The sequence below is a fragment of the Cebidichthys violaceus genome, unplaced genomic scaffold (assembly GCF_023349555.1).
Source record: "Cebidichthys violaceus isolate CVI_PGR_0920_01 unplaced genomic scaffold, fCebVio1.0.p SCAF_59, whole genome shotgun sequence".
In the NCBI taxonomy this organism is placed as follows: domain Eukaryota; kingdom Metazoa; phylum Chordata; class Actinopteri; order Perciformes; family Stichaeidae; genus Cebidichthys; species Cebidichthys violaceus.
In genome coordinates this window covers 1032435-1046538 of record NW_027176805.1, presented here as the reverse complement: position 1 = coordinate 1046538, position 14104 = coordinate 1032435, and the positions used below count along the sequence as shown (strand labels likewise).

The 14104-nt window shown below is 44.4% G+C and overlaps 1 protein-coding gene across 5 annotated transcripts in view; it reads right to left on the bottom strand.

Annotated features, from left to right (window-relative positions):
- LOC137888936 (voltage-dependent N-type calcium channel subunit alpha-1B-like) overlaps window positions 1-12827 on the bottom strand; it is a 140059-nt gene extending 127232 nt beyond the window's left edge. For all 5 annotated transcript variants that reach the window (XM_068732455.1, XM_068732454.1, XM_068732456.1 and 2 more), the window contains exons 1-2: window positions 12435-12827; window positions 9742-9881 (exon numbers count right to left, since the gene is read on the bottom strand). In XM_068732455.1, the coding sequence (XP_068588556.1) occupies window positions 9742-9881; window positions 12435-12581 (287 nt within the window). In that variant the 5' untranslated portion in view covers window positions 12582-12827. The remainder of the gene's footprint in view (window positions 1-9741; window positions 9882-12434) is intronic.
- Window positions 12828-14104: the final 1277 nt, after the last annotated feature.

The following is a 14104-nucleotide window of genomic DNA, read 5'->3' as shown; positions in this document are numbered from 1 at the left end:
GTAGACCGTCATAGTTCAAAGATACACACAAAGATGCATACATCAACAGCATTCGTTGTAGTAAACAGAAGAAGGCCTTCCTAGCACACCTCCTTGCTATTAAATGACATCAAAAATTTCACCTAATCGCAGAGGAAAAAAAACCCACATCGAGCAGGATCACTAGTCACAATGGAAAAAAAAGCAGTAAATACTCACTGAACAAAGCCGACGTTTAAAGCTGAATTAGTTCTACTAACGGCTGCAATTTGTTTGTTGCTGCACTTAAATATGCGAGGTCTGAAAGCAGCTCGAGCGTAGGTCTGTGTCACAGGTGCCGGTCCCGTAAACATCCTGCAGGCTGACTTGTCATTCTTGTTTCTTTGAGAGCCGACACTCGTTCAACATGATAAACGCTGACATTCTCTTCAGCGCTGCAGACCGCAGGATCGAGGATTTAAAAGGTCTTTGTTATTTACCGAGAGCTGTGACAGACACAGCAACCCAGCGTCCAGGTTGAAAGCTGACCCTCTCCGCGCTGGAGGGGCAATAACCCCAAGGACTGGCTGGGCTCCTCACCCACATCTTTTTTTGGGTTCACTTTTTTTGTGGTCAGTTGTTTGAAATGTTCTGGTTTCTCAGCTGTCGAGCACGGGGTACCTAACAGAGACATTATTTGGTGACACGGTGAATATGATCGCCTCAATTCGACACTATTTCAGTCCTAATTCTACTGTATTTCACGTTGTAAATTGTCTTATCATGTAAGCGGCGTTTGCACCATAATGCATTTTAAGAACAACGAGCATTGTGACAACCGCTCACTCATTTATAGTTAAATGCAGACTGCTTTACCGGTGTTCATGCTTTCACCACAAGTTCATTCTTGATGCCGATTTAAACCCAACCACTGGCTGTGGACTGTTTAATTAAATTAGCTTAGATACGTTTCAAGCTTTATTGCTTTTATGCCGAGTGTTTTATTTGACAAAAATAAATCGGCTTCAGATTGACGTCAGTGCAAAGTCAAAGTCATATTTTCCACTGAAATACCAACAACTTGTATTGCACTGCTTTGTTAGAATGGACCTCCCACCTGTTTGTGCCTTCCCTGCTGCATGTGTGTAGGCTCTGCTCTGCTCTGTACTGTACTGTACTGGGTGGAAAGTAAACAAGGTCAGGAAGATACCAAATGGTTTGAGCGCTACCTGCGCTGGTCCTTGCACTGCAACAAAAGCGGTTGCTAAGAGTCTACATTGCTAGGGGCTCTGTGTGGTTGCACCAGGTGGCAACCTCCGAGTCCGAAAAGTGAAGCCAATGTGGAAGTGTCTTAAAGTTGCATTTGTTCTAATAGCATCACATCTAAAATGTGAGGACAAAAGTGAAGCTATCACCTTGGAAACTTGTGAACTGGGAGCATTTTGGACATTTTATATACAAATCAAAGATTGATACAAAATAATTTGGGATTAATATAGAGTGATTATTATCACTGGTTGGTGCTCTATACATGTATTTATTTCATTTTCATTTGGCAACATGTGCGTCACTATAGAATAAAAAAAACAAAACCTGTCGCTCTCTCTTTTCTCTCTTTCCTACAAAATGCAGTTGGATTACCTGATGTTCCGCTGATGTTTGCCAGGAAATAACACGTTGTTTGTAATTAGCTCTGGACTGAATCATGTGTGAAGAGGGAAACCTGCCAGTCTACCACATCAGCTGTGGTGTAGTGCACTTCCTCTGCCTACAGGAAATGACAAGCATCACTTTCAGCCACGCTCGACTGGAACCAAGCCAACAGAGACACAAAGTGTGTGTGTGTGTGTGTGTGTGTGTGTGTGTGTGTGTGTGTGTGTGTGTGTGCGTGCACGCGCGTGCGTGCGTGTGTGTGTGTGTGTGCGTGTGTGTGTGAAAGAGCAAGTGAGCGACTACTCAGGTTTATTTTGTTGTGGGTTTTCAGGTCTAGACAAATATGAGTGCTTGTGTGTACTTCACTGACAGATGTGTGTGTGTGTGTGTGTGTGTGTGTGTGTGTGTGTGTGTGTGTGTGTGTGTGTGTACATCAATTAGTCAAAAAAAAAAAAAAAAAAACGTGCGCTATAGTGCGTCTCTGTGCCTTTGCCAACCTTCCACTCAGCCAAATTAAATCATGCTATTCTTCGAAAGCTTCTATACTATGAGCCAGGCCTTCCTACCAGGGGCTGTGTGTCACAACTGGAGCAGATAATGCAAAAAAAAGTGTGGCAGCCTCGCCAAGAACCTGCCAAATATGCGATGTCACCATGATAACTGGTTGAGCCACTGCATGTGAAGCCATCTAGCTCGCAGCCATTTTAGACAACAGACAAGAATAGGCATGATGGCAAAAGGGACAGATGCAAGCTGGATTTGTTGCATCCGTCGCGTTCTACTGAGTCACATTGGCTGACTGTTCTCATAAATATTCACAAAGTCAGGAAATAAGCCTGTCTGCTGGTTGGCGTGAGCTGCGATCACTCAGTTTGTCGAGTCAGTTGTCATGTCCAAACACGCTCATGCTAATGAGACATCCACATCAAAACAAAGGCTACAGTGGTTAAGGTGATGAACTGCAACGCTCACGTCAGGCCGGCTTCATTTGTCACTCAGCACCTTTCTCTCCGTTTCGTTTCCTGACATCTCTGAGCTGTAGGTTGAGTAATAAAGCCTTAAAACTATTATTTAAAAAAAATGAATAAGAATAATCTTTTGGGGCTTAATTCCCCAGCTTGACTGCTGGAGCAGAGTAGACGATGAATGAGACAAACGCAATGTGGCAACTTACAAACAACATAGTTCTGGTGTTGTGCTCGCTGACGGCTGTTTCCCCAGTAGAAAAACAACCAAGCCAATGGGAGCTCTGTGGGTCATTTTGATTGAGGAATATGTCATTTATGAAGAAAAAAATATGTTCTATGGTTCTCTGATTTGCTGCTTTTCTCTCATGCTTTTCTCCCTCATTTTATTTGGCATTTACAGAAATGTTTGTATCAATGTGCACTGTCCCTTATCAAATAAACCAATAAATACCAAAAAATGTGAACTTGAATATCTAGGGGTCTGGTCAAAACAAGTCCTTTAAAGAAGTCTAGTATTGTGGTAGATATTTTCCATGACTTCCTAACGCTTTAAACAAAAATAATCCAATAAATAACAGTTCAGAGGATAATGAAAACAATCGTTTTGATGCAGCTCTACTTTGATTTTGCATTCCTGACCACATCCCCAGTGTGAGCGTGAGCGGGTGGAGAAGAAGCTGGCTGGGCTCCCACCCGCCGTTCAGACCGGTTCTACGCGGCCGCCGACAGGCAGAGCAGAGATGGCATCAGTCTGCTCACGATTTGTGGACAACAAGGCGTCGGCATCGGCAGCACAGAGCATGCAGTGTTCGCTCACTGAAGGGGTTGCTAACTAGGCTAGGAGACGTGAAGCAGAACAGCCTGTACCAAGAACACAACCGCCACACGCGTGTACACAGAAAACACCAACACACCCTCACAGCTGTCAGGTCACTGACCACATCTGTCAGTCAGCGCAGATGTTGAGGATCAATACCGCCAGTGAGAGGAACGCTGCATGATCGAACTGAAAGAGAACACAAGCCTTCTGGATTCAAACTAACTTCAGGAAAAGGAAGGGAGGAGTAAGTTAATAAGAGATGGGCTTAATGTCTGACAAATATGGGCATGTAAGTGAATAAGCATCGTCTGTCCATTCTTCATTGCTACTGCACACCCAGCACTCAGGATGCAAACCCTCCCAAAATGTTATCACTTCCTCATTTTATTCTGTTAGACATTTGTGCGAAATTGACATAATTAGCATATGAATTATTGAGTTATGGCCCAAAATGTGTTTGGTGAGGTCACAATGACTTTTGACCACCAAATTCCAATCAATTCATCCTTGAATCCAAGTCAACATTTAATCATATTTGCTAGAAATTTCCTCCAGGCGTTGCTGAGAGATGGTGTTCGCGAGAATGGACCGGACGAACGGACAAGCTGAGGACATTATGCCATCAGCCATAAAAAAAAAACCCCATCATAATGGCAATTCATCGAGTGCAGCACGTACATTGACAAAGACACAAACCCTGTAACCTCAGCAAGGCTAGGAGGGTCAGAGCTCCATGATGAGGCAGCTATGTTTGGCAGACGTTCAAAGGGAACATTTATTCATGTGGCCGGGTGCGGGGCGTAAGCTAAAGTGACCCGACCTCTGTAGTCTCAGCGACTACACTTTGAGGCCTCCGATTGTGGTAGCCCCGCTGCCTGAGAGGCACATGAAAGGAAATCGCAACTTTGAAGTCGACGCAAGCGCCGACTCTCGCCCCGACCACTTACGGCCTAGACTCGTAAATCAAACGCACGGATAAATAAATAAAAGCAACTGCCCTGGCTTTTGTTTCCCTGCAGCTGACAGTGAGATTATTGTTCTCAGTGACTCCACCCGCCTGTCACTGGCACACATCAACAACAAAACATATAGGCTATATGGATATACAGTGTTCACATATGCAAGTCTTCAGAGACTACTTTAAAACGATCCAATTTCTAAGTCTGATCTTAATGGTTTTCTCTTCTGTGTTTATGACTCTAATTTACTGTGAGGAACGTTTAACTGGTTATGTAACAGTCTTAATGTAATACTGATGACTCTATAAGACCTTCATAAGTAAACGAGACCATCAGGGAGAAGATTGGCTATTTCAATGTAGTTACTCTTATTAATGCCCGTCATCGGTGCCACAAGTTCGGATTTTGAGCTGAATCAGATGAAATCGTGCGGGTTAAACTTCTTCAGCGGGGGCCTCCAGCAGCGACCGGCCCACCGCAGACAGACCCAGATCCGGCTTAACTGAAGCTTTCGAGCAGCTGTTTGGCCGGGCCCCGCTGGGAGCCGACACCGACCCCATGCTGCTGGAGGCCCAGGCCAGTTTCCTGGAAGGAAGGGCGGCACGGGAGAGCCAGAACCAGGAGTGTAGCTGACTGTCAGACCCTGCTGTAGTAAAATGTTAAAAAGGGACTCTGGTGCTAATCACTTAAATCATGTAAAAAAAAATTAAAAGTAAAAGAGACAAAAAAAGTAACGTAGAAAGATTATCCTGACAAACTCTTTTTCCACCTGTTCTTAAATCATAAACACCTGAAAGAAAGGAATTCAGATCAGACTTTGAAAAAGTAAGCTATTTATTCCAAACTTCAAACACTCATTTTGTACTGAGTGCAATGTCTCCAAGAGAAAACAGCTGCTGTTGGCTTCTTCTAGATATCCTACGTGAATGACTCACCATTTCTACATGTTCTCATGTAAAAGCATATATTTAAGTGCATAAATGGTTCTACCTCAGATCTTCATCGGGTAACTTCATGATGTGTCCATATGAACTTTGTTCTCACGCTTTCCAACTCCACCCCCCCCCCCCTCAGACCGTCACACAGGCTTTATGTTTTTGTGGTCTCCGAGCTCAAGCTAAGATACCCAGGTGATGTCACTCACTTCAGAGCCACAGACAATATTAAAAACGGCCGATCAGGATCAGACTGATTACTCCCCGTGGCCATGGCAGAAAGTACTGTACATCACTTTCTTGGCTTGCTGAATAATGGCTACATTTCAAAATGTAACTACACTCTCTCTGGCTGTGAAGATGATTTCACCTGAACAGATTCTAACGGTTTCAGAATAAAACCTACTAAATACTAAATTGACTCCCATTGAGTTCGACCTCTGAAATGAGAACAACATGTGAGTGTCATTTAATCACTTTCTTCTTGGATATTTTTAAAATCTTATTTCCAGTCACTGAGTCACGATTCCCCGGTTTCTGTGAGCAAATGCTTCATACTGGCAAACGTTATAAACGCCCTGGGAGAGAAAAGGGTTTTCAAAGTAGAGCAGGCTTCTCAGCCAGTCTCTTCATGTCACAGACGCTGACATGCTCAGCGTGTGATTGGACGTGTCTGGCTCCTCATCAGGGCACAGTGTTCCTGGGCTGACCAGCTCAGTGTTCTATTGATTAGGCCTTTGGCAACCCAGGCAGATTTATTCTCTTATTAGGGGCTCCTAATGCCTGATTAGGACAGATTAAAGGTCTGCTGCTGCCTCCAGCTGCACTATCAATTAGATCCTTATATTAGGACTGGATGGCTGTATCGCCATAATTATACCAAGGACTAGGCACTGGAATTGTACAGCAGGCAGAGAGCTAATACTGATTCTTAGCTAATTGGAAAAAGAGTAAGATACGTTATTGACTTATGTAATAGAAGATGATTATTAGAGCAGAACTGAATATGTTTTAATTTCAAGCAAAGCAGGACCATTCATTTTCCCTGTGGAGGCAGAGCCACAATCCCATCTTCTCAGAGTGCATCCCAAATTAGATTTCTGACCAAGCTCGATAAAAACCCCTCACCAGTCACTTCTGATTGATTACCCAGCATTTAAAAATATTCTCTTTTTATCAATCATTCATGCATTAAGCCAGCCAATCTACATAACATCCAACTGTAGTGGTGTTAATGCTCATCTGTGGGTTTCTCTCCCACTGATTTCTTATTCTTTGGCTGCTCAAACTCTTTTCATTAAGTTATCATTTCATCTTCTATACCACACTTGTAATAATGTAATAGTGTAATAATAATCAGTACAGTCCTCGCCTGCAGGCTGCTCATTCCCTCTGTGGACGAGGCAGGACAAAGGAGAGGTGCTTTTTAACACCCAGATGTGCCGTTAAGTCAGTTTAATCCTCTTAACTCCACTTAGGGAGGCTGAACATCTGAGGACTTAAAATGTCCTCTCTGTCTTTTATCTTTCACCATCAGGACAATTTCTCAGAGGATCACACTTTGCTCATACTGCAACCCAGTGGGCCAGCCCACATCCAGGGGTGATGTGATTGATTTCTAATTGACGTGGGCTCACCTTCCCCCCCCACCCCCCCCTCCAGTCCCACAGGAGCGTGTCGAGCACAAAGCAAACATACACGCAGAAACCCCCCGATCACGCAGAGGCACATTATCTACTGCGGTTGCTCGGCAACCAAACAGAGACAGTCACATCGGCAACATAACGGTTAATTTGTATCCAGCTGTGTCAGCAACGGGTAGTCAAAACTGAATATGAGACATTTCTCCAGCTTAGAAGAAAAACTCTGAATCAAAAATCTGTTTCTGGATAAACAATACCCTGTAAACAATAAAATATGGACATGCAATTTGAAATTCCTTATCTACTTAGATTAACGTATTCTCTGACAATGGCATATTGAAATAACTTGGAATGACTCAGAACACGCTCATGTTTTTAACACGTGAATACGCTTCTTCTTCTAACATGCGAAGCACCTCTGCTGTCAGATGCAGGAGGCGTATCTCACATGATGCGTGTTTCCACATGAATATAGTGGAATTCAAGCGCTGTGCTCCGAGCGACGTGCCTCTGTGTGATCTCAGCCTTGCATTTAATGAACGCCTTCTTTCATCTTCCGCACATGAGCAGGTATTGCAGGGGAACATGAAATTCAATCACGGCTCCAAACACAATCATCCCACTTACGTGTGAAAGGAAAAGAATAAAGGCATCTCTGAACTGTCGATGTGCTGGCCACGGCTTGAATACAGAAGAAGATGCGTTTTAATTTTGAACGCCAGCCTACTGAGTGTTGGCTTTAAATGCATGACGTGTCGTTTCAAGCTGCAATGTTTACTTACAAAAGGAATCCCTATCTCCCCTCTCTGTCTGGTTTGTCCTCAGCACGTCAAACACTTGCGGTCACCGCTTCTCTGCGATCTTTGTTCTGCCGCTCATTCACGATCCACTTTGATGCGTTTGTTTATCGAGTTTCTGAAATAGACATTATCTCCAACACAAATCCAATCTGGACCTAATGCAGCACTATCCCCGAACAATATCATTCTCCTCGTAAATGTAACAAAGCGAGAGGAGCGTTCAGTGAACTTGGATGAAACGGGCACATTTTCAACATGGCGTGACTGTTTTTCATGCTGTGAAAAGTGGATTAATGGACTCTGTTTACATTTTTTTGTACTTTTATCTGGTTAAAAATCAAAAGCCTCCTCCAGCAGTGGGAGTTGATCAGTACTGATGGAGCTTTCAAAGTATCGTTGAGGTACCTTATGAAGGTGGAAGCCCCTCTATGTACTTTCATCCTTCATTCATTAAACAGACTAAGGAGCCAGGGAGACACTTAAAAAGCACTGCTTCCTCTGCGTGCACCAACATGGGGCCGATAGACACAACAAGCTGTGAATCTAATAAGCAATGTATGTGTCCCTGTAGTAGGGAAGCGTCCGATCAGGATGCACCATCAGATGAAAAAGGTGAAGATGTGTCTTGCTCGTTAGGTGCTCGTATGATTAAAAACGAATTACGCCCTTAGTGCCTTTCCAGTGGGATAATACAGCGAAAGAGTAATGTGTCCCATTTGGACAGAGACAAGTTGTGGGTCAATTCTAGCACCGAAAAGGATCTAAATTATCATCCACTAGTACAGGCGAAACCTGACGAGCAGATCAACATTTCCAACCACAATAACTGTGTCAGCTTGTGTTTTACAATACTCCAGCACACAGATGGTTATGTTAATGATAATGGTCGCCAGCTTTAAGCAGCTCCACAAGACAACATGACTCCCGTCTCTTTAAGGAAATAAGAAAATGGGGAAAAAAAATCAAAATGCACTCTTCTGCTGATGCCAGGCACATTCAATCAGCAGTTAGAAGAATACAGGAGGTGGGGGGACTGGAAGTTTGCACAAACATATGAAAGCTGATGAAGCGCTCACTTGAAATAAACTGACGACTTTCTGATTGCCGTCGACGTTTAAAACGCAGAGAAGGAGCGTCATACTTCCTTTCAGATAAAGCTTCAGGGCTGCCTAAATTAAAATCCCAGCAGTAATCTCCCTCAACCATTGACCTGTCCGTGGCTCCTTCATTGACTTCTCACGACTCCTGTCTGATAACAGGACACACAGGCCACTACACGTCTCCAAACCCCCAGCGTCTGACAGCTTCCCTGCCGGGCAGCCACTCCTGTCCGAGTCCCACTAAGAGCTGCTCAAAAAGAACTATAAAAGCATCCGTTACAGACCTCTGTGGTCCACTTAGCCCACACAGCAGTGGGGACACGTACTGATTTCTGAAACACATACATCAAATACTTTGTATGTATTTGTATGTACTTTCCATCTGCCATGCAGATGCTCAGGTGGTAAGGTGTTGGAGTTGCAGTGTAGTATGGTTGCTGAGATTAAAGTTTCTGAATTTCTTAAATCACAAAAATGAATCGTAAATTATCATCGACCGCATGTTACACTGTATGGCCAAAAGCATGTGGACACCCAAACATAACACCTAAATGTGATTGTTGAACCACAGGTGTCAAGTTCAACCACATCCAACTGGAAACAAAACACTGGGTTTATTGTTATAAGCCATAAAGGATGTGTCCATGTAGTGTAGTCCAGTAACAGTGTTAAAATAAAGGAGAGAAATGGAAAAGCCAAAAGCAACAAATGTCCCTTGTGACACTTTTTTCACATCTTTTACTTGTTACTTGTTGAATAACTTAAAGGACGCTTGTAGGCAGACGCTCAAACTGCAAGAAGGTGATTCCACTTCCCTCTCTCTCAAGGCGCTCACAGATACACACAAAAGAAGCCACTCTCACACTTGTGACTTCCATTTCAAGCTGAGCGGGCGCGGGACTCACCCCGTGAGGACGACCACGAAGTCCATTACATTCCAGCCGTTGCGGAGGTAGGAGCCTTTGTGAAAAGCAAAGCCCAGGGCGATGATCTTAATGGCGGCCTCGAAACAGAATATTCCAATAAAGTAGGGCTCTGTGTCGTCCTACAGGGAGACAGAGAGAGGTTGAGAGTGACAGAGGAAGATCTTTTTGTTGGAGGTATAAGAGTGGTTAATGAAGCATCGAGTAAAAGAGGGGAGGCGGGGGGGGGGGTAAGTAAAGGGATGAAAGAAAGATGGCTCCTTTCACTTCTTGCAGCAGCATGAACAGAAGTGCAGGAAGCGGAGCCCTCTTCTTAGGATGAAAAGAGAGTAAATACAGGGAAAACAAATATTCACACACACACAGTATGATCTTAAGAGCAATGGTAAATCAATGGAGCTTCAGGCCTGCTCATTTAATGCATTCAAACATATTAAATAAACTATTTAAGTAGTCAACTAGTGGGGTACATGAGTCCAAGGAAACTGCCCCTGGGCCAAGCAGCGGGGTACTTGGACTAACTATAGGGGAATTTGGGCAAAATGAGGCCTAGAAGTGGAAGGGACATGGAGCGAGCTGAAGGGCATGTGGGGGTCTTTGGGCACTAGAGGAGAATTTGGGACCACCTAGGTTGAAATTTGGGCAAACCAAGAGGGAAGTTGGGCTGTTCAATTTCCCCTCTAGTGTTACATTTGGGCAAGAATAAAGTATGGAAGCATTTAGGGACCACTAGGGCCACCTGGGCCAAACATATGGACATTTGGGTGGACCAGCCGGATATTAGGACCAGCCACAGGGGTAACTAAAGAGGTACTTGGGTCATTCAAGTGCCGCTTTGGCATGTTACTGTGCAAAAATGAAGCATGGAATTGGCAGGCACTTGGATCGACCACAAGGGTACTTGCGGGCCTCTTGGTATAAACCACAGGGGTAAAAATGAGGCAGTTGGGCCGAGCAGAAGGGCATATGTACAGATCAAAGGGGTACTAGGCCCAGGGAACACTGGAAATGAGCGGTACATGGAGTGACCAGAGCAGGACTTGTGCTGCTTAAGTGTGAAATTAGGGCAAATCAGAAGCACAACATTATCCCAATAGGAAAAACAAAATCCTGTTTGAAAGTGCACTTTAGCACTGAGGGCATATGCACAACACACATGACTGGACACGATTGATCTGGACCCTCTGCGTTATTCCCTAAAAGTGTCAAACAACACGGCCACAGTGCGATCATTTGCGCTCGGTGGCGAGGTGAACTCTGTAAGTAAGGGAGATGGATCAGGCGTGTGACATGACACTTTATCCTTTGCCTCCATTATTATCTGCTGGAGCCCGGGGCGATGCACAGGGCATGAGCAGAAGATATCTCACGCCTACACTAACCCTTGCACCCCCCCCCCCCCCCCCCCCCCCCCCCTCGAGTTTTCTCTACCTCGCTCCTAGCATACCACAACCTGACAGACATTGTCCCCAACCCCCAGCATCACCCAGCCTCCACTCCAACATAAACAATCATGCAGAAGCAGTGTGACAGGCCTGGGCACTATAAGAAATGTGACTACAGTGAACATCCAGACACTATGCATGGAGGCGAGTGGCTGTATCGTGAAGGCTGTGGTGGTGAAATAAAGACTTGTTGATAAACTGTTCGTGTCCAAGATGGAGGCCAATAGGAGCCTGCAACATTTCACCAAAGACGGCCATTGAATGTGTCATAAAGTGTATTCATTTTGACATGCTATACAAACATAAGATTCATAGACAAAACAATTAAATGTGTTACTTAATGACGGGGCCGGAGGGCTGCCTGGATAAATGTCTGTACCAGGAGTGCGTTAACATCTATTATACATACATCTAAAATACTCCTGAATTATGAATACACTTGCAGAAGACGGCTGGGGAAATCCTCAAGGACCATGGCGCTAAAATCCAGCAATGGATCTGAAATACTCTTAGTGAGTCGCTTCTATCATCGCCTCCACTTACTGCACGCCTCCTACTCTGTTGACAGAGCTTCATAAATAATAGCTGATCCCTTGTTCTAATTAAAAGGCTTCTCGTTGTATTACATCCTCGAGGTGGAGGAGGCAGGGAGCGGATGCTTGTTTTTCTCCTTTGTGTAGCCGCTCTAATCACTTTCTCAGGTGCTGAATGCTACCGTTTTTTGTTTTTGCGAGTTGTAACATCTTCACTGATGAATTTCCATTGCACCCGCAGAGATAATTCCAAACGGGAGCAGGTGGTTGAATATGAGAGGAATTCAGCGACCTTTTTTTTTTTGTTTCCACATCAAGCTGTTGCTCTTTGTAACGCTCTCTGGCTCTCTATTTAAAGACAAACTCCCCTGAGCTACAACACCCTCATGTACAAGCACAGCAAAGTGCTGAACCATGAAGCTGCATGCTATTCAGTTTGCTTTTTTGTCCCCTGCTGCACAGGGCGGGATCTGCGTCTTGACCTCCCTGTGCAACAGTCTCTTTGGTGTCTCTCCAAAACTGGTTAGCTATGTATTGGGGGGGGGGGGGGGGGGGAACAGGCTACCTCACTGAGAGGTTCTGCTGACTCACAAGAGACAAACACTGTTAACTGATTAGCTGATTTTATTTACTCTCCATATCTGTCTGACTGCCGTTTGTCTAAAGGGAGTGACCTCGGGCGTGGTGGAGCACTTACCAGGCGTTCTGACATGGGTGTCTTGTCGCTGGCAGGCAGATGCTGCTCCAGGGCCAAGACGATGCAGTTGGCGATAATTGTAGCGAGGATCATGTACTCAAATGGAGTGAGAGAGTTAAGGAGCAGCGGGGAGAGACAAAGCGGCATTCATTTCATTTCACAGCTAAATCATAAAGTATACATTTCCTTATGGAAGGTTTAAAGACCTACTTTTTTCAAACAGAATACGTGTGTTTAAAATGTGTTTACCAAGCAACGTTGTTAACCCGTCTAAGTCTAATAAAACACGGGTGCCTAACATCGGCAGACAACATTAAATTGTAGAGAAAAGCAAATTATCCTGATTGTTGCTGTATGGAAATTACAATTAAACTCAAATATGGACGTATTCTGTCCACTAAGGCATAAACCTTCCATCAGGCTCTGGTTGAAGGCTTTCTAGAGAGAAAGCATCCTATACATGCGCTCGTGATCTTTCCAGATGGTTGACCATTTCCAACCATTTTCAATGGTTGGCTCATTCTGCATTCCATTTTCACTGGGTCATTGCCCGCGGGTCAGGGCCTATTGAGAGCCTATGAATCGCAAGGGAATAGGGAGCTTATGACCATTATAGCCGAGATGTAGAATTAGTACCCATAAGACACCCTGATTATGCAACCAGAACACTGTTTTCTTGAGTGAGTTTCAATAGGAAATGGGTATTTTTTTTGGGGGGGTGGGTACTTTTACTGTTCCAACTTTGATTTTCAGTTTGCGGCGGCGGGTTTGTAGTTGTTTTCCGTTTGGTCCTGTGGATCAGTAGTGAGGTTCAGCTCGTATCAGCTCATACATGACACGGATGAATTAAAGCCATTGTTATTCCATTACAGCTAATGCTGTTCTCACTGTCACCCACAGTGCACATCCAGTTGTCTTCTTGCGTTTGTCACACAAGCTCTGGCTCTCCAGCCGTAGCCATTTCACTGTTAAAAGATATCGTTTCAACGAGACCTCATTGAAATGTGGATATGCTTATAGAGGTATTATTAACTTTAAATGATTTCACTTGTTTTTAATGCAAATCACCTGTTTCAAGATTTAAACTGCATGAACTGCTTTCAAGTCTTTTAATATCACTGCATAAAAATGTGAAAAATGCATTTTCACATGTTTCAAAACGTTTCTTGTATAAAATGTAATTGTGCAATTGTTACTGTAAATGTAACCTTACTACAACACGTTGACACGTTCCTATCTTGAAATAGATGACACCGTGCCAGACTCATGCTGAATAATGTCAATCTTTCCCTTCATCTAGGAGAGGAAATACTTTGAAGGGTGACCATGACTCGCTGAAGCGGACATTTTTTTTGCAGAGTTGAAAGAGTTGAGCGTGGGCGACTTCAGCACCATGGAGAGGGCTCCTAACTAAGACAACGAGGCGGTGCTGCTGCAACAACGCTGGACCAACGGTCTCCTTTTGCCAGAACAAACCGCGTCTTCTCGAATCACACGAGGAGCGGAGGTCAGTCAGTGCACGCGGCCACATCACTGACTAACCGCTGCCCTTTTACGCACGCAGCTGCTTAATGACTTCCACTGGCGTCGATCGATAGCGATGTTTGATCGTCATTAACTTACGCTGGGATTGCCGTCCTTGACCGGCGGACAGTTTACAAGCTGACATT